This window comes from Lagenorhynchus albirostris, chromosome 1 (assembly GCF_949774975.1).
Source record: "Lagenorhynchus albirostris chromosome 1, mLagAlb1.1, whole genome shotgun sequence".
Taxonomy (NCBI): domain Eukaryota; kingdom Metazoa; phylum Chordata; class Mammalia; order Artiodactyla; family Delphinidae; genus Lagenorhynchus; species Lagenorhynchus albirostris.
Window position 1 is genome coordinate 31,249,395 of NC_083095.1, and position 20,247 is coordinate 31,269,641.

At 35.1% G+C, this 20,247-nt stretch overlaps 1 protein-coding gene across 2 annotated transcripts in view; it reads right to left on the minus strand.

Moving 5' to 3' along the window:
• Window positions 1–20,247, minus strand: part of PCNX1 (pecanex 1) — a 167,675-nt gene that overhangs the window by 65,371 nt on the left and 82,057 nt on the right. Inside the window, exons 9-12 of one of the 2 annotated variants that reach the window (XM_060140068.1) lie at window positions 14,131–14,221; window positions 12,566–12,623; window positions 10,545–10,762; window positions 4,758–4,911 (exon numbers count right to left, since the gene is read on the minus strand). In XM_060140068.1, the coding sequence (XP_059996051.1) occupies window positions 4,758–4,911; window positions 10,545–10,762; window positions 12,566–12,623; window positions 14,131–14,221 (521 nt within the window). The remainder of the gene's footprint in view (window positions 1–4,757; window positions 4,912–10,544; window positions 10,763–12,565; window positions 12,624–14,130; window positions 14,222–20,247) is intronic. The other variant, XM_060140077.1, reaches the window with a different exon arrangement.

A 20,247-nucleotide genomic window follows, 5' to 3' on the forward strand; every position in this document is an offset into this window, starting at 1 on the left:
AAAAAAGAAGGAAAAGAATTGAGGACAGTCTCAGAGACCTCTGGGGCAGCATTAAACGCACGAACATTCGCATCATAGGGGTCCCAGAAGAAGAAGAGAAAAAGAAAGTGTCTGAGAAAATATGTGAAGAGATTATAGTTGAAAACTTCCAGGAAAGAGTCAATCAAGTCCAGGAAACAAGGAGAGTCCCATACAGGATAAACCCAAAGAGAAACACGCTGAGACACATATTAATCAAACTATCAAAAATTAAATACAAAGAAATAATATTAAAGCAGCAAGGGAAAAACAACAAATAACACACAAGGGAATCCCCATAAGGTCAACAGCTGATTTTTCAGCAGAAACTCTGCAAGCCAGAAGGAAGTGGCAAGACATATTTAAAGTGATGAGAGGGAAAAACCTACAACCAAGATTACTCTACCCAGGAAGGATCTCATTCAGACTCATTTGAGAAATTAAATCCTTTACAGGTAAGCAAAAGTTAAGAGAATTCAGCACCACCAAACCAGCTTTACAACAAATGCTAAAGGAACTTCTCTAGGCAGGAAAACAACAGAAGGAAAAAACCTACAAAAACAAACCCAAAACAATTAAGAAAATGATAATAGGAACATACATATCGGTAATTACCTTAAATGTAAATGGATTAAATGCTCCAAACAAAGACATAGCCTGGCTGAATGGATACAAAAACAAGACCCGTACATATGCTGTCTACAAGAGACTCACTTCAGACCTAGGGACACATACAGACTGAAAGTGAGGGGATGGAAAAAGATATTCCATGCAAATGGAAATCAAAACAAAGCTGGAGCAGCAATTCCCATTTCAGACAAAACAGACTTTAAAATAAGGACTATTACAAGAGACAAAGAAGGACACTACATAATGATCAAGGGTTCAATCAAAGGAGAAGATATAACAAGTGTAAATATTTAGGCACCCAACATAGGAGCACTGCAATACATAAGGCATATGCTAACAGCTATACAAGGAAAAATTGACAGTAACACAATAATTGTAGGAGACTTTAACACCCCACTTTCACCAATGGCCAGATCATCCAAAATGAAAATAAATAACGAAACACAGGCTTTAAATGACACATTAAACAAGATGGACTTAATTGATATTTATAGGACATTCCATCCAAAAAAAACAACAGAATACACTTTCTTCTCAAGTGCTCATGGAACATTCTCCAGGATAGACCATATCTTGGATCACAAATCAAGCCTTGGTAAATTTAAGAAAATTGAAATTATATCAACTATCTTTTCCAACCACAATGTTATGAGACTAGATATCAATTACAGGAAAAAAACTGTAAACAACACAAACAGGTGGAGGCTAAACAATACAGCACTAAATAACCAAGAGATCACTGAAGAAATCAAAGAGGAAATCAAAAAATACCTAGAAACAAGTGACAAAGAAAACATGATGACCCAAAACCTATGGGATGCAGCAAAGGCAGTTCTAAGAGGAAAGTTTATAGCAATACAATCCTACCTCAAGAAACAAGAAACACCTCAAATAAACAACCTAACCTTACACCTGAAGCAATTACAGAAAGAACAAAAACACCCCAAATTTAGCAGAAGGAAAGAAATCATAAAGATCAGATGAGAAATAAATGGAAAAGAAATGAAGGAAACAATAGCAAAGATCAATAAAACTAAAAGGTGGTTTGTTGAAAAGATAAACAAAATTGGTAAACCATTAGCCAGACTCAACAAGAAAAAAAGGCAGAAGACTGAAATCAATAGAATTTGAAATGAAATAGGAGAAGTAACAACTGACACTGCAGAAATACAAAGGATCATGAGAGATTACTACAAACAACTCTATGCCAATAAAATGGACAACCTGGAAGAAATGGACAAATTCTTAGAAAAGCACAACATTCTGAGACTGAACAGAAAATATAAGCAGACCAATCAAAAGCACTGAAATTGAAACTGTGATTAAAAATCTTCCAACAAACAGAAGCCCAGGACCAGATGGCTTCACAGGCGAATTCTATCAAACATTTAGAGAAGAGCTAACACCTATCCTTCTCAAATTCTTCCAAAATATAGCAGAGGGAGGAACACTCCCAAACTCATTTTATGAGGCCACCATCACCCTGATACCAAAACCAGACAAAGGTGTCACAAAAAAAGAAAACTACAGGCTAATATCTCTGATGAACACAGATACAAATATCCTCAGCAAAATACTAGCAAACAGAATCCAACAGCACATTAAAAGGACCATACACCATAATCAAGTGGGGTTTTTCCAGGAATGCAAGGATTCTTCAGTATATGCGTATCAATGTGATAACCTCATTGTAGTTTTGATTTGCATTTCTCTAATGATTAGTGATGTTGAGCATCTTTTCATGTGTTTGTTGGCAATCTGTATATCTTCTTTGGAGAAATGTCTATTTAGGTCTTCTGCCCATTTTTGGATTGGATTGTTTGTTTTTTTGATATTGAGCTGCATGAGCTGCTTGTATATTTTGGAGATTAATCCTTTGCATTTGCATCGGCCATCATCAAAACATCTACAAACGATAAATGCTGGAGAGGGTGTGGGGAAAAGGGAACCCTCCTGCACTGTTGGTGGGAATGTAAACTGATACAGCCACTGTGGAGAACAGTATGGAGGTTCCTTATAAAACTAAAAATAGAACTACCATATGACCCAGCAATCCTACTACTGGGCATATACCCTGAGAAAACCATAATTCAAAAAGAGTCATGTACCACAATGTTCATTGCAGCACTATTTACAATAGCCAGGACATGGAAGCAACCTAAGTGTCCATCAACAGATGAATGGATAAAGAAGATGTGGCACATATATACAATGGAATATTACTCAGCCATAAAAAGAAACGAAATTGAGTTATTTGTAGTGAGGTGGATGGACCTAGAGTCTGTCATACAGAGTGAAGTAAGTCAGAAAGAGAAAAACAAATATCATATGCTAACACATATACATGGAATGTAAAAAAAAAAAAAGTTTCTGAGGAACCTAGGGACAGGACAGGAATAAAGACGCAGATGTAGAGAATGGACTTGAGGACACGAGGAGGGGGAAGGGTAAGCTGGGACAAAGTCAGAGAGTGGCATGGACATATATACACTACCAAATGTAAAATAGATAGCTAGTGGGAAGCAGCTGCATGGCACAGGGAGATCAGCTCGGTGCTTTGCGACCACCTAGAGGGGTGGCATAAGGAGGATGGGAGGGAGACGCACGAGGGAGGGTATGTACGTATGCGTATAGCTGATTCACTTTGTTATACAGCAGAAACTAACACAACACTGTAAAGGAATTATACTCCAAAAAAGGTGTTAAAAAAAAAGAAAAAGCAAAGGAACTGGGAAAGGAAAATATCAGAAGATGATGATGTGCCATTTTCAGAATGTGCCCAGCTGCCTGTCAGATATATAGGACTAAAGCTTACAAGAAAGGTGAAGACTGTGCCATAAATCTGGAAATAATTCATATACAGCAGGGGCAACAAAGTAATAAAAGAGGATGACTTCACTGGCAAGGAATTACAAACTGAAAGGAGGGCCAAATAAAACCCTAGAGAGTTCTTGTAAATTAAGAGGTAGTCAAAAGAACAAAGAGGCATCAACAAAGGAAAATAAAGTTACTTGCAAAGTAGCATAATCACGAGGGTAGTATAAAGTAACAGATCGGCAACGAGGAAAACATAAAAATGGAAGAAAGTATTCACAGGCATTTAAATGATGCAGCACTCACAGAGAATGAAGACTAAGAACGTAGATTTGGCAATTAGAGATTATTAGCCCAGAAGGACTGTAATTTCAATACTGTAACAAGGAAAAGAGTATGGATGGATCTTGCGGAAATGGAGCAGTTGACAAAGGTGGTTTACTCCAGATGTCTATAAATGGAGAGAGAAAAGAGAAAGGATAGCTGATGGTATAAACAGAACTAAACAAATAGTCTTCAGGATGGGAGAGGGTTCTGCATGTGAGTATGTATCAGGCAAATAACCAGTACTGGCTAAGAAAGGAAAGAAAACAGTCCATGTTACCAGGGCACGCTGATGTGGCATGGAAAGTGAAAAATTTGGTATTTGATTCTCCCATTTATGGAAAGCTTAAAATTGATAACATTTGGTATTTTAGAACCATTATTTAAACAAAAGCAAAGGGACACTGATCTTCTGCTCTGTGTCCACAAAGAATGTATATGCTAGTTTTGACATTATTCTATCTACCAATGATGGATCTTAGTAAATTCACCTACATAATAGAAGACTTAAAATATGAGAGTAGGACAGTTTCATTTTCTTTTAATTTATCAAATGAATTTCAAGAACTCGAATTCTTGGGAATTCCCTAGCGGTCCAGTGGTTAGGACCTGACACTTCCATTGCCAGGGTCTGGGTTATAACCCTGGTTGGGGAACTAAGATCCAGAAAGCCATGTGGCATGGCCAAAAAAAACAAAAAAAGAAAAGAAAAAGAGAGAGAGAAAAAAAGAATTCGAATTCTTATTTTTTTATTTTAATACAAAAAAAGTTTTTAGGAAGCTTCATTCATATGTCATTATTTTTTAAAGTTTACATGTCCCTTTTGTTCCTTTCCCAATCTTAACGTAAACGTCCAAGGAAAATAAATCTAAAAATTATATTCTTACTATAATTCAATGAGTGATACAAAACCTTCTGCTTTTTAACATAACTATGATGCTAAAGTCTGAAGAGAAGGGAGATGCTGGTACCTTAAGTAGTGAATATTGACAGCTGGCTATCACCAGGCAGAACTGGAAGACCCAGATATCTCTGAAGAAGCCTTGTATGAGAAGAATAGATCCCAAAAAAGCCACAAGAATAGCCAAGATGACAGCTAACACATTTTCCAGGACCTCACGATTTCTGTAGACAGAAAAATTTATGAGTAAGTATATCATCATTACAAGAAATTAATCAGAGTGCAAAAAGGGAAGACATCAATATGAAGTTCATACTATACTTGTTAAGATTTTTTTTTAGTACTGGGTTTGAACAAGGTTTTGAATCATACTGAAGAAGTATGTTCAGTTTAGATAGAAAACCGGCACACATTCTTATGTGCAAATAAAGCATGCTACAGTGGACTGTGAATTTCTTATTATAATACATAATACAGTTTCAATTTCTGTTATAACTTTACTCTTCTTATCATCTGCTTCTCTGTCAAGTTTGTTGCCAAATAACTGAACAGAAAATAAAGGAAACATACAAAGAAACAAGTTCGAAAAACAAAATCTCAAAAGAGTTTCTAGAAAATTAAATTGGAAACATTTATATGACAAAGTTTGTAACCAAATTTTGATACCAAGTGGTTTCATTTCCCATGTCTATATCATCTGAAATAATCAGAAATCTTACTAAAATTACTTAAACACAGGCTCTTACATATGTTGAGAATGAAGGCAGTGATAGACCATCAATGCTGCCTCTATCAAAGTTACTCAGACAATTCTATATTTTACTAAACTGACACTGTAAAAGAAGCAGTACGATGTTCAACATACTACATACAGCAATGAAGATAATTTTTTTTAATTTATTTTATTTTTTAGCTGCACTGCACAGCATATGGGATCTTAGTTCTCCGACCAGAGATCAAACCTGCACCCCCTGCATTGGAAGAGTGGAGTCTTAACCACTGGACTGCCAAGGAAGTCCCTGAAGATGACTTTTATAAATCATGCCAAAAAATAAGAATCTATCTCACTTCTTGGGGATATTTTATTCACAAAATGTTAAGTATGTGCTAAAACTCTTGATTTTAAAGAATATATACTGACACAGGAACATGCTCAGTACATTTGCTATACAAAGAAAAGAGGACACAAAACTGTATACGAAGATACAAGTTCTATTACTTAAGAAACATACATATACAGGTTTAAAAAGACAATATATCAATTGGTACTACTAATAATGGTTCTCTCTGGGTGGAAGGATTTGGGCTGGCCTCTGTCTTAAAATCTTTCTACATATTTAATAAAGAATTGTTTTCATAATCATAAAAAGATTTTTATTTCTTTATATTACATCAATGCGCAATTTATAATCAATTGACCTAAAAAATAAAATTCACAAACATCTCTGTACTATTTCACTTGATAGTTCTCCCAGATTAAAACAAGTTCAATAGTAATTTCAAATCAATAAATGAAACACTGGTATTTTCATTTGTTCTTATATGGCAGTTGTGGAATTCCAGATTTGCCGAATCCAATGATCCCCGTCAGCCCTGTTACACTATATTCTGTCCATGTCGCTTGTCACTGAACACATGCTCTCCCTTCGGCTTTTATTAGTTTTTAATTTTGATGAATCCAATTTATCAATTTGTTTTTTCATTGATCTGTTTTTGATGTCACATCTGTGCAATTTTGCCTAATCCAGGGTCACAAATCTTTTCTCCTACGTTTTGCATTTTTCTGAAGTTTATGTTTTAGATTTCACATTTAGGCCTATGATCCACTCTGAGTTAATTTTTGTAATATGATGCAAGGTAATAAAACAAATTCTTTCTTTTTCTTTTCTTCTTTTTTTTTTGCATATGGAAATCCAATGTTTCTAGCACCACTTGTTGAAAAGCTTATCCTTTCTCCACTTCACTGATTCGGGATATTATTTTGGCACTATCTAGGCCTGGAATTTTCTTTATGGGAAGGTGTTTAACTACAATGCCCATTTATTTAATAGATATAGGAACATGAAGATATTGTATTTCTTTCAGAACTTTGATAATTTTTATCTCTCAAGAAATTTGTCCACTGTCAAATTTATTTACATACAGCTGCTCATAATGTTTTATTATCCATTTATTACCTGTAGAATCTGTAGTGATATCCTAGCTCACATTCCTGATATTGGTAATCTGTAACTTTTTTTTTTTTTTTCCTGATCAACCTGGCTAAAGTATATTACTTTAATTGAGCTTTTTGGTTCCCTTGATTTTTCTCTACTGTCTTCTGTGTCCTCACTGATTTCTGCTTTGTTCTTTATGATTTTCTTTCTTCTGCTTTCTTAGGCTTAATGTGATCTTCTTTTTCTAGTTTCCTAAGGGGAAAGGTGAAGTCATTGAATTGACTTTTCTTCTTATTCAGTGCTATAAATTCTTCTAAGTACTGTGTTAGTGGCATCACAAAAATTCTGATTGTGTTTCACTTTTATTTAGTTCAAAATATTTTCTAATCTCCCTCTTGATTTGTCCTTTGATCTATGAGTTATTTAGATGTATTTAGCTTTCAAATATTTAGGGATTTTCCAAGGTTCTTTTGTTACTGATTTATAATTAACTCCATGGTCAAGGAACACACTATGTAGGACTCAAATCCTTCTAAATTTGATCCTTATATTATGGCCCAGAATATGGTCTATCTTGGTAAATGTTCTGTGTGCACATAAAAAATGTGTATTCTGTGGTTATGAGTGGAGTGTTCCATAAATGTCAATCAACTTAGGTTGGCTGACAATTATATCTTTGTTGATTTTCTACATACTTGTTCTATCAATTATTGAGAGAGGTGTGTTGAATTCAACTATAATTGTGAATTTATCCATTTCTCCTATTTCTATCAGCTTTTCCTTCAAAGCACTGTTTGAGATGTAGAAACATTTAGGATGGTTAAATCCTATGCATTAATTGACCATTTACCATTATAAAATGACCTCCTTTTACCTTGGTAATATTCTTTGCTTTGAAATCTACTTTGTCTGACATTAATTCAGCCACTCTAGCTTTACTGTGATTAGTGTTAGCATGGTATATCTTTTCTGTTTTTATATTTAAAGTGCATTTCTTGTAGGCAGCAAAGAATTGAGTCTTGCTTTTTTTCTAAAATTTGACAATTTCTGACTTTTCCAACTATCATACTGTCATTTATCTTCTGTCAATCTGTTTTTGATCTCTTTCCTTTTCTGTCTTATTTTAGATTAAGAGAGTAATTTTTATGAATCTATTTTATCTCCTTTATTTTTTTAACTTACTAGTTATAACTCTTTCTTTTGTTACTTTAGTAGTTGCTTTAGTATACATTTTATGACAGTCTACTTCAAGTGACATAGTATAAGTATACATACAGTATAAGCAACTTATATTTAATTCATATACAGTATAAGAAACTTATAGGAGTATACTCTTATATGCCCCTTCCTGTCATTTATGCTATTATTGTCATGAAATTTACTTTTACTTATCTTATAAATCACACAATACATCATCATTATTTTTTTTTTTTTAATTTTTTTGCTGTATGCGGGCAGCTCACTGTTGTGGCCTCTCCCGTTGCGGAGCACAGTCTCCGGACACGCAGGCTCAGTGGCCATGGCTCACGGGCCTAGCTGCTCCACGGCATGTGGGATCTTCCTGGACCAGGGCACGAACCCGTGTCCCCTGCATCGGCAGGCGGACTCTCAACCACTGTGCCACCAGGGAAGCCCCATTATTATTTTTGTTTAAACATCCAATTATGTCTCAAAGAGATTCAATTAGTAAGAAAAATTTTTATATATTTATTCATGTAGTTACTTACCATTTACAGTGATCTTTTATTTCTTTGGGTAGGTCCATATTTCCAGTTGGTATTACTATCCTTCTGCTTGAAAGACATCCTGTAATATATTTTGTAGTGTGGGTCTGCTTGAAAAAACTTCTTTCAGTTTTTCCTAGTCCAAAAATGTCTTTATTTCATCTTGGTTTTTGCAGTTTTGTTGGCTATAGAATTCCAGATTGAGTTTTTTTCTCCTTTCAATACTTTAAAAATGCGGCTCCATCATCTCCTCATTTGTATTTTTTCCAACAATAAGTCTGATGCCTTCCTTATTCTTGTTCCTCTGTACAAACTACATCTTTTTTTCTCTTGCAGTTTTTAAGATTTTATCACTGGTTTTGAGCAATTATGTGCCTTGGTATAGTTTTTTTCATGTTTCTTGTACTTGAGGTTCATGGAGATTCTTCAATGTGTACACTTGTAGTTTTCATCAAATTTAGAAAGTTTTCCACCATTACTTCCTCAAATTTTTTTCTCTCTTCCTGTCTCCCTTGGTTTACTTTCATTTTGTATACTCTTTTCATTGGCGGATGGGAGTAGGAGAATGATTCTTTTTTCTTTGTTTCATTTTCAATAGTTTCTACTACCATGCTATCAGCTTCACTTACATTTTCTTCTGTAATGTCTAATCTACAATTAATCTCATCCATTGTATTTTTCATCTCAGACATTTTAGTTTTCATCTCTAAGTGTGACTTGGGTCTTTTTTCTTCATATCTTCCATATCTCTACTTAATTTTTATTAACATGCGAAGTACACTTATAACTGTTTAATGTCTTTGCTAATTCTAATATCAGTGGCAGTTACAGGTTGGATTCCTTACCTCCCTCATTATAAATCACATTTTGTCATTTCTCTGTATGCTTGGTAGTCTCCGACTGGATGCCAGATATTGTGAATCTTAACTTTTTATGTGGTGAGAATTTCTGGATTTCTACAAATCTTGTTGAGTTTTGTTATGCTACTTGGGAACAGTTTGATCCTTTCAGGTCTTGCTTTTATGACTTGCTAGGTGGGTCTGGAGCAGTGCTCATGCTAGGGCTAATTACTCCGCACTTCTAAGGCAAGACTTTCCTGAGTACCCTACACAATACATCATAAAGGATTAATTATTATGGTGGGTGGGGATAGGCACTATCCCCAGCCCTGTGTGCCAGGCACTGTCCCTCTGTTTCTTTCACATCATTCTGACCCTGGCTTCCTCATATACATTCTCTTACCAATACTCTGCTGAACAGTTGAGGAGACCCACGAAAAGTCTCTGAGGTTATCTCTCTGAGCAGCAATCCTCTCTCTGATGTTCTATCCTACAGACTTGAGCTGCTCTAGTCTCCCTGGACTCTGAGCTCCATCTCCTCAACTCAGGAAGTCTGCTGGACTCTACTTAAGTACCACAGCCTGGGGACTCTCTTAAGGCAGTAAGGTGGGCTCACATAATTTGCTTCCCATTTCTCAGGAATCACGGTCCTTTTCTGTCTTATTTCCAGTGTCTTGAAAACCACTGTTTCATGCATTTTATGTTTTGCATTGTTTCAGGTAGAAGAGTAAACCCAGTCTTTGTTACTCCATGTCAACTAGAAACAGCAGTTGGTCACCAAGTTCATAATTGACTAATACTGTTTACTATTATACCTTTTATAGTTAGTCATATTACATATAACCTTATGGTCATTAACATCTCAAATTCTCTGGCTTTTAAGTACAGCTGCATGATTCTTAATGATAAAAGCAGTTTTTTAAATAAACATATTAAAATTGCCACAAAAAAAGCTTTTAATAGATTCAGGAGAGTCCATGTTTGGGAGCCTTACTAACTTAAGTTTTATCTCAAGAGAACCAAAATAGAAAACACCTTCCAACATGGAAACCAAGTCAAATACTCAATGGGTAATTGAATACATTTCAATTTAAAAATAAAATCTGCATATATCTTTAATATCACACTATATTCTCACCTATCAAACAGGGCCAAAAGTGTGAGTCTGTCAAAGTTAACGCCGATCCACAGCTGGGGCAGGATCCAAAAGCGGTAATAGTGTTTAACTTTTTGGGCAGCTTCTTCTGTTGGACCGTAAGTAGCTGCCAAATCAGGGCTCAGGTCAATGTCTTGTTGCTCCAACAAATCTGTATCGATGGTCAATAGTCTGTTCAGTCGAATCTGTGGAAGAGAGAGCTAAAAGAAAATCGGCATTGAAAGGCTTAAAGTGTCTTCAATCAAGTCATGCTTCAAGGGCTATGCAATCAGCTTGCAAATTATCTAAACCTCCTTAATTCTCTACACTAGTCCACTCTTGTGGATATTTTATGATTGTTAGAAACTACAGAAGGTGACAAAAGGAAGTGAACTACAACAAAGGCCTTTTGGAAAGATTTTACTAGGAAGTATTTGAAATTTTAGTATTTTATGATTGTATAGCTAGTGAATCCATTAAAATCACCAACAGGGAATCATGAGCGGCTTCCCTTCTCCCTACCCCTTCTCTTCTCTCATTAAGCTATGAACCTCACTACTGCGTCAAATCTAAGCTCCTCTGCACTGGATTCAATGCCTTCAAATCTCAATTCTTCGTACAGTCTCTTATCACTGTTCAAATCTCTTATCACTGTTCAAATCCCTCCCACACTCCTTTATTTCTGTTTTGGCAGGCTGCTCATCTGAGGCTATACAGGATACTACCACATTACATTTGTTTCAGCTTCAACTCATCCATTCACCAGTTTCCCCTTCCTCTGAAAGAATCCAAAGTTTACTGCATTTAGCATAGCACTAGCCAGTATTTTGCTGTCTCAAGGCTCTCATACCATTTAACAGTGGAAAATACTAATATGCGATTTTATATAAAGGACTTGGGCAAACACAGATTTTGGTATCCGCACAGGGCCCTGGAACCAATCCCCTGCGGATACCAAGGGATCACCGTAATCATTTCCCCATTTCTGCTTTCCTGTGGAGTTTCCAGGAATACACTGCAGCAGCAGAGTAGGGACAGTCTTTATTTTTCCTACACAGGGGTGGGGTATAGTCAAGAAAATATGTTTCTTATATATAACAGCCATTTCTGTCTCTAAGCATTGACAAATATCTCCCCAAACACTTTTTTTCCCTTATCCTCTATGCCAGGGTTTCTCAATCTTGGCACTACAGGTACTTTCAAGCCAGATAATTCTTTGGGTGGGGGCTACGCTTTCCACTGTAGAATGTTTTACAGCATCCCTGGCTTCCACCCACTTGATACCTACAGCATCCCCGTGGTTGTAACAAGCAAAAATATTTCGAGACATTGCCAAATGCTGAAAACTACTGTTCTGTGCCAATTCACATCTATGGTTTTAAAACCCTGCTCACAACTCATCATCTTCAGGAAGCCGCTAATAATTAATCTCTTTGGCACTAAATTTATCTACACGTACCTCATATCTCTTAAATATTGCTTATAAGGATTTCAACTGTTTTATCTTTTCTAACCTCGATATATATATTTTGATATATATCACACAAAGGCAGTGTTATCTTTTTAAAATATACCCACTGCTTCTTATAGGGCAATTTTTTATACAGCGATAACATCACTAAGCACACACACTGGTATATGAATAACTAATAGTTAACCAACAGTTAGTAGATAAGTACCTAATCAGTTAGCTATGTACCAAAATCATAATGTTCAAAATGAAGTTTTAAAATGGCACAGTTAAAAACGGCACAACCAGATTATGACACTGGTGAGTAAACAGACCTCTATGTACCCTCAAAAGTGTAATTACTGATTCATAAATAGCTAATTAAACATCACGGTGCTTTACACTTGTTTGTTTCTTAACAAAGGACTTATGAGAAGAGATCCACTATGGGACAACAAAGGTGATTTTGCCAGTTTTCAACAAAATTGATATGTTGTAACCTCATCAATTTTCTGATTTGTATAGCTACTTAATCTGAAAATACAGCATTTTATAAAAATAAAGGAAAACCTACCACATCATGTGGATAAAATCGAACTGAGGTAGAACTGGATACATGTGAATCCGTGTCACTAAAGAAAAATGAAGAAGACTTTAGGGAATAAACAGCTTGTCAAGTAGTAGAAAGAAAAATAAGTCTACTGACAATTACATGATACTTACACTGGCTACTTTTCCATGTAAAGTTCAAAGTGCAAAATCGAATTTTCCTAGAGTTGTGATTAGGAGCATAGCCTCTGGGTCAAAGTATCTATATTCAAATCTCCTCAACAACTGAATGAGATCTTGGACAAGTTATCTAACCTTTTTATACCTCAGTTTCCTCATTGGTAACATAGGATAAAAGTACCTCTATGACAAAGTTCTTGTGAAAATTGTTTAAGAAAGCAATTAACATATTGCCAGGAGCCATAATAAATTTAACCTATGATATAATAGTCTAGAACGTGACAATTCAGTTTCCACAGTTCAGTCAAATTTAGATTTCAAAACTTAAGACCTTACCACATTTATGGTGTAAGGAATTGTTCTTATCTTGAACTATATTAAACATAATAAAGTGTTCTCATTGCTCCATCCTCCTATTGCTTCCACTGCTACAAAATCATCTAAACACTCCAATCATTTTTGAGGGGGTGAATTCTGAAACTGGACTGAAGGAGCTTTATTAAAGAGTACAGTTTCTGAAATGTTCTATCTTTTCAGCATGCTAAGCTAAGTGATCACAAGACCCTATTGCTTTAAAGAGACCCTCAAAACTGAAAAAACTGCCCATAGATATGTAACATATAAATAGGTGTGTCCCACTATTAAATGGAAGTCCTAAAATAAGAATCAAATGACTCTTGTGGAAAAAAAGTGAGCTAATCAATCAACAATGCATTTCAATGCAGCAATTTGAATAGATGAGTAAGATTAAAATTTCAGAAAAAATTTAACACATTCTAAACTATAATTGATTATGTTATACGATCAAGATTTCTATTTCTTATTTGCTTTCCTCCTAACTTCTCTCTTATCTTACATAATTCCTCCCTGAAGGAAGGAGAGAAAAGAAACTAAATGCAATGTATGACCCATATTTTAAGAAATTCCTCCTTCTTACAGCTGGTAAACACATTTTAAAAACAAAATGAAAGATAATCATTTAAAAAGACACTTGACCAAAACCCTCACACAGAAATAAAAATTTGAAATTACACAAAGAAAGAGAATCGATGGGTTTGAACTTAGCTGTGTAAATATTTTTCTAGTAAGTTTTTTCCATCATGCAATATATATACATAGTTAAATTTGAAATTGCGGGAAACCACTGTCCCATGGTAAGATCTACAGGAAATTTTTACTTAATTTTTTTTTAATACATAATAGCTTTTGTTTTAAGAATAACAGCTTTCTTTTTTTCCACAGCAAAAAATTCTACTTTAATTCTTTGGCGACAAATGCATAATGACAATTTATTTAAGCCAATATAAACAAATGCTTTCAAAATAACTTTTCTATCTCAACGCTTACAAACTTTAAAAACGGCAAACATATGCAAGTACATACACTCTCCTAATATGACTTCACACATACCAGATATTGGATGCTCTTCTTGCTGCTGGTTCAAAATTCACAAGTGACATATCACAGCCACCAGTCTCATAAAGCGTAGAAGAGAACTTACCTAGCAAATAAATGATTTTTTTAAAAAAGCCATTAGAATACTCAGAAATTTTCCTTCATGAAACACTAATTTTAAGCTTGTTACAATCTAAGAAAATGTACTATAACCTTCTTTTTCCAAAATATTTAAAAAACAATGATCTACATGTAATTCAGCATGATGTGAATTGAAAAGGAATGCTAAACAGTGGGGCAAAATGTCAACATACATAATCAGGTGTTACAAGTGATTTAAGTCAGCTTCGTAATAGCAGTCTCCTTCTCTTTTCTCCTCCCAGCACATTCTCAATTCAAATTATAATACAAACAAACTGAATGTTGTTTAAAGGTCACCTGACCACTACTTACAAGTGGTGAGTAGCCATTTGGAGGGCTGCTTAAGTTTTAAGATAGCTCAAACTGCAAGACAACAAATTTATGTGATTACCTTCAGAGTTTTTTGGTTTTGTTTTACTTTTAAGAAGAAATGAAAAGTATCAGAATGGATCTAAGGAAGTTCAATGAATGAAGCATAATAATGTTGGTGACAAACTACAGTATTCAATGAATATTAATAGTTGTATGATTCTACAAGAACTCTATGAAAGAATTTAGGAACACCATTTTCTGTAGCCAAGTATCTACAGAACTGATAAAAGGCTGAGAAATTTTATTGGTTGCAAAGAATATAGGTTTGAAAAAAAAAACTCTCTTAAAATGAACTGTATAACGTAAAATGATTTCTGATAATGGAATTTTAGAAACCTGAATACTGTCTGAAATGCATGCTGTACTTTGAAGATCTATAGTAAGCCATATCAATGGTGGGTAGGGAGCATAAATAAATGAATATAAATTTCTAGTAGGACAATAAGATGAGGTATATAACTGCAACTGTTTGGATCTAGTCCAGACTGCCTTTTGAGTATTTATGAGGTTTTTGTTTTACTAGCTAGAACTACTGAGGTTATAAATATGAGAAATCTAAAGGGCAATTTCAACTTGATGACAAGGCTAAAAGATTTCTTTTCCATGACTACAATGAAAACAGTATATAATAAGAATTTTTATTTAAGTGAAATCCTTGAAAAATGACAATAAAAGGCCCCCATAATATTCTAATATAACCAAGGGTTCACAGAACATCTCAACAATTACTTCTTTCATCAAAAGGACTAGAATCAGAAAAAGTATTTTATTAAACAGGATTATTTGAGTACTTTCTATGAGTCATAATATTTTATCCTATTATGGTGTTTTCTGTAGTAGCATTTTTTTTGGTCAAAATACTCCTGAGATAAATTAGGGGAAAAGGCATTCTATGAAATGCTCAGCTCATTTGCTGCTTTTCAAAGGATTACTGAGCATGTAGATTACCTAAAACTCCGCTTTTTACACCCCTGTCTTCCAGCCATGAGTTACTCACTCTTCGCACCTCTAACAGAAACCAGAGCAGGGAACTAAAATGAAATGATAGAGTTTTTTGAAGTGATAGGGTGGGTTGCAGAAATTGTTAGTAAAGAAAAAAGTTTAAAACTGCCTTGACTGAGATTTTAAAATATTTTTAAATTGTAACTTTTTATGCTGTGCTCTTTCCTTACTTATTAGCATGGATAATCAGAGATGGGCTGTGCTAAAATTAACTTAGATTAGCAGAAAAAAAGAAACACCTGATCAAAATCACAGATTGCATAAATGCAGAATTATAAAACCATATTAAATGACTAAATCAGAGTAACAGAGCTGGGCGGGCTTGTGTGAAATCCAGTAAGAATGGAATGCATAAATATTTGTGTTAATATCACATAATTTGTGTGTATTTTTTAAATAAGTTAATTCTATATTCAGTAGAATTTAAATTATTGGAGTATATTCTGAGTATTTAAGCATTCCATGGGATTTTTAGTAATATAAGTCCTGTTCCTGGGATATTAAAAATAATACATATTTATATGCAACTGAAATCAACTAAAATATTACTTTGTAATTTTCAAATGAAACAGTAAAAGATGATTAAGTCATTACTGCAACTATGTTGTCTTTTATGTATAGATGCCTAGTATGAAACTTATATAGAAATGAGTGCATTTTAAATAAAAATAAAACACCCCCCCCAAAAGCTTTTCAGAAAGAAAGCTGGGAAAACTGAGTAGTTTTATTACTACATAAACCTACAACTACAAATCTACAACTCTGAATGCATATAAACCACGGAGTAACAAGGAGTAAAATTTAAACAAGGCATAAAACATGTCTAAGAAAAGGGCAGTTATAATTTCAACAAACGTGCATGACTTCAACAGTGCTGTTTTTTTTCCTTAAGAAGCGTCTGTCTACCTACTAACTTTACAAACATGTCAGGTTCATAAAAACATACATGGCATATGTCAGAACAAACTAACTTGGTATTAAGGCTTCACGGTGTAGTCCCAACTTAACTCCACCAAAAGAACAGATCCTAATGTCCCTCTTACATCTTTGGGCTTGGCCGCTGGCAGCACTTCAGAAGTAACAAATTTTATTCAGAAGATAATTCAGAAAAAAAAATTACACTAAAAAGTGTTTAGCTTAAGGTTTCAGAGAAAAGCTTAGTAACATTTTAATATATGAATATAATAATCTACTAAAGACATCTTCAAAAATAACCAAAACAGAAATAAGTACATATTGCTATTGGTTTATAAAAATTAATAATATCTTAAATTTGTACAAATCTTCTTAGCAAACCTAACAACTTGACATATACTTCATTTGAGATTAAAACCATAATCACAGTTAACCTTTCTGAACTAATAAGTAAATGTGCCCTTATTAATAACCCTATTTTAATAAGTATTCTGTATTTAGAAAAATACTTCCATTTAAATATTATTTCTAATGAACATTAACTGGGAAGAAAGTAGAACATCAATGAAATATGTCCTCCTCACATGCATTATGATTACAAACTAAGTTATCTCCTCATAATTCAACTCCCAGGTCATAACTAATTATATCTAACAGTATGGCTCTGTCATGATTTTAAAAGAAAAACATTAATTTCTGACAAACAAGATTGGAGGCTGGAATTTCAGACTTAATAACGACATTGGCCATGATATAGCATCTCTAAGATAAAGAAAAGTTAAGGCACCTGGTATTTCTGTTTCAAATATTCAATAATGACTGCTATTGTCTTCAAAAATTCAATTTAATTACACAAAACCCTATTTTTCTTGAGGTGGGAGAATTTCCAGTAACCACAGGTCAATACATAAGTGATGAACAAGAAGGTAAGTAAAACTGAATACTGACTTAAGGAACAAGGACACTTGAAGCATCTCCCTGAAGTCACAAATTCAAAATAAACACTGGGGACTTCCCTGGTGGTGCAGTGGTTAAGAATTCGCCTGCCAACGCAGGGGACACAGGTTCGAGCCCTGGTCCGGGAAGATCCCACATGCCCCGGAGCAACTAAGCCCGTGCGCCACAACTACTGAGCCTGCGCTCTAGAGCCCGCGAGCCACAACTACTGAAGCCCACGCACCTAGAGCCCGTGCTCTGCAACAAAGAAGCCACCACAATGAGAAGTCCGCGCACCACGGCGAAGAGTAGCCTCCGCTCACCGCAACTACAGAAAGCCCGTGCGCAGCAACGAAGACCCAACGCAGCCAAAAATAAATAAATTAAATAAATAAATTAAAAAACAAAAAACCACAACAAACACTGGCAAAACACTGATAAGACACAGAAATTAATGAGATTCTCTAATTAGTCCTATCAATAAAACTCCTCACCACGTAGCACAAAGTTCAGTTAATATTGTGAGAAACCCTTAATGCATTCTTAATGTCACTCTCATTTCACTTATTTATCTTAGAAAGAGGTGGTTACCAGAAGGACAAATCATCCGTAGGGTTCTTCCAATCTTCCTAGCACCAACGACAAAGAAGGCCTCTTACATCTTGGACGACTTCCTTCTGTAGATCCCCACCCTACACCCCCATTCATTCTGCATTCTCCAAGCCTAACCCTGATACACTGCTTGACTTCTCACTTTTCTAGCATTATTCTTAGCGCAAGGAGGGCCTACAAGAGCAAGGAGAGATAGAGACAAGGGAGGCAGCTTTACAGTGTTTTCAGAAGACAACTGGGGGACTACACACATCTCTGTGATGAACTTGAGTACTCTACGGAAAGTGTCTTTTTCTGGTGGTGATGAGTATCGTGCTCACAATGCCATTCCAATGAATACATGACACTTCTAAGAAAGAAGGCCTTGACAAGTTCCAATTTCTTGGATAGCACCCCCTTATTATGAGTGGTGCCTGTGAGTCTCTGAGGAAACATGAGTTTTCACCCAGACAGAAATGACTCATTTTACTGCTGCTTACAGGTTTATGGACCTGTTTCTCCCTAGACCAGGAATCAGCAAACTTTTTCTGTAAAGGGACAGATAATAAATATTTTAGGCTTTGTGGGCCAGATGGTCTCTGTTGCAACAGTTCAAGTCTACCGTTGTAGCATGAAAGCAGCCACAGAAAACACATAAAATAAATATTTACTTTATTTACAAAACAAGCGTCAAGCTAGACATAGTCATCAGGCCATAGTTTGCCAATCCCTGTCCTAGGCCAAAAGCCTTACTCTTATAAAATCTCTTTAATTCTCGTGCTAAATGGAAATCAAGTCACTATGTTGCTCCTGTTCAACACTGGCAACCAGCCCTTCTTCCTAGAACGTGCAATGCTGTGCTAGGTTTTTAAAACAGGAGAAGAATAAGAAAAAGGGTAGAAATGAGAAGAAAGAGGTTGGTTTAGAAGAGAGCTTTTGAGTACTGGTAAGAAAAGACAGATAAAGTCTATGGCTTGGTAACACTGAAAGAGATTCATATACTGATATATTTTACTGCCATGGTCACTGTTCGCTAGTTCTGACTTAACACAACATGTCAGTTCAATAAGTGGAATCCCCAGATCAGGTGAACCTTCCAGAAGTGAATGTACAAGTTCACATTCTGATATAATTTCATCATCTCACATCTCCTTCAAAAGGGCAAGTCCTCCTCATCTTGGTAAAATAATCCATAACAATGACATTGATGACATTACAAATGATTAGATAAATAAACAAAAAAAGGTCACAGAATGGGAGAAGATATTTGTAATTTGTATCTGACACATTAGCTGTATCTAAAATATCAAAAGAACTCTTAAATGTCAATAATAAGACAAACAACTTGATTTTAAAACTGAGTAAAAGATTTGGACACACTTCACAGAAGATATATAATATGTATAGTCAATAAACACACCAAAGCATCCTCATCAACCCTGCTCACAGCAGAAATGTAGATTCAAGCCACAATGAGATATCATTATACACCCATTAGGGCTAACATTTAAAAGGCCAAAAATAGCAAATGTCAGCGAGAATGGGAACAACTGGAACTCATACATGCTGGTGGGAATATAAAATTACTTTTGAAAACATTTTAGACATTTTATTCACAAGAGCCAATACCTGGAAACAACACAAACTTGTCCATTGACAGATGAATGAATATAAAATATATAGTAAGCTCATAGAATGAATACACAAAAACAAGGAACATACTGCTAACAACATAATGAATCTCAGAAGAACCATGCTAAGTGCAAAACTAAACACAAAAGGCAACATATTGTGTGACTGCATTTATATGAACTTCTAGGAGAGGAAAAACATGACATAAAGCATACAGTGGATGCCTGTGGCCAGGAGCAGAGGAGGCACGGACTGCAACGGGGGCACGATCTTTTGAAGATAATAAAAATGTTCTGTATCTTGACTGTGGGATTTCACAGACGTGCACATCTGTTAAAACTCACCAAACTGTACATGTTGAATGAACACAATTTATCATGCCAAAATTATATGTCAACAAAGTTGATTTAAAAACAAACAAGGAAAAAAAAGACTAGTCAGGTAAAAGACCAAGTAGATGGAAGAACATGGGACAGCATGTAGTCAGTGAAATTCCCACAAGTTACTAATCAAGGTTCTGGAGAATGACGGACATTTGTTGTT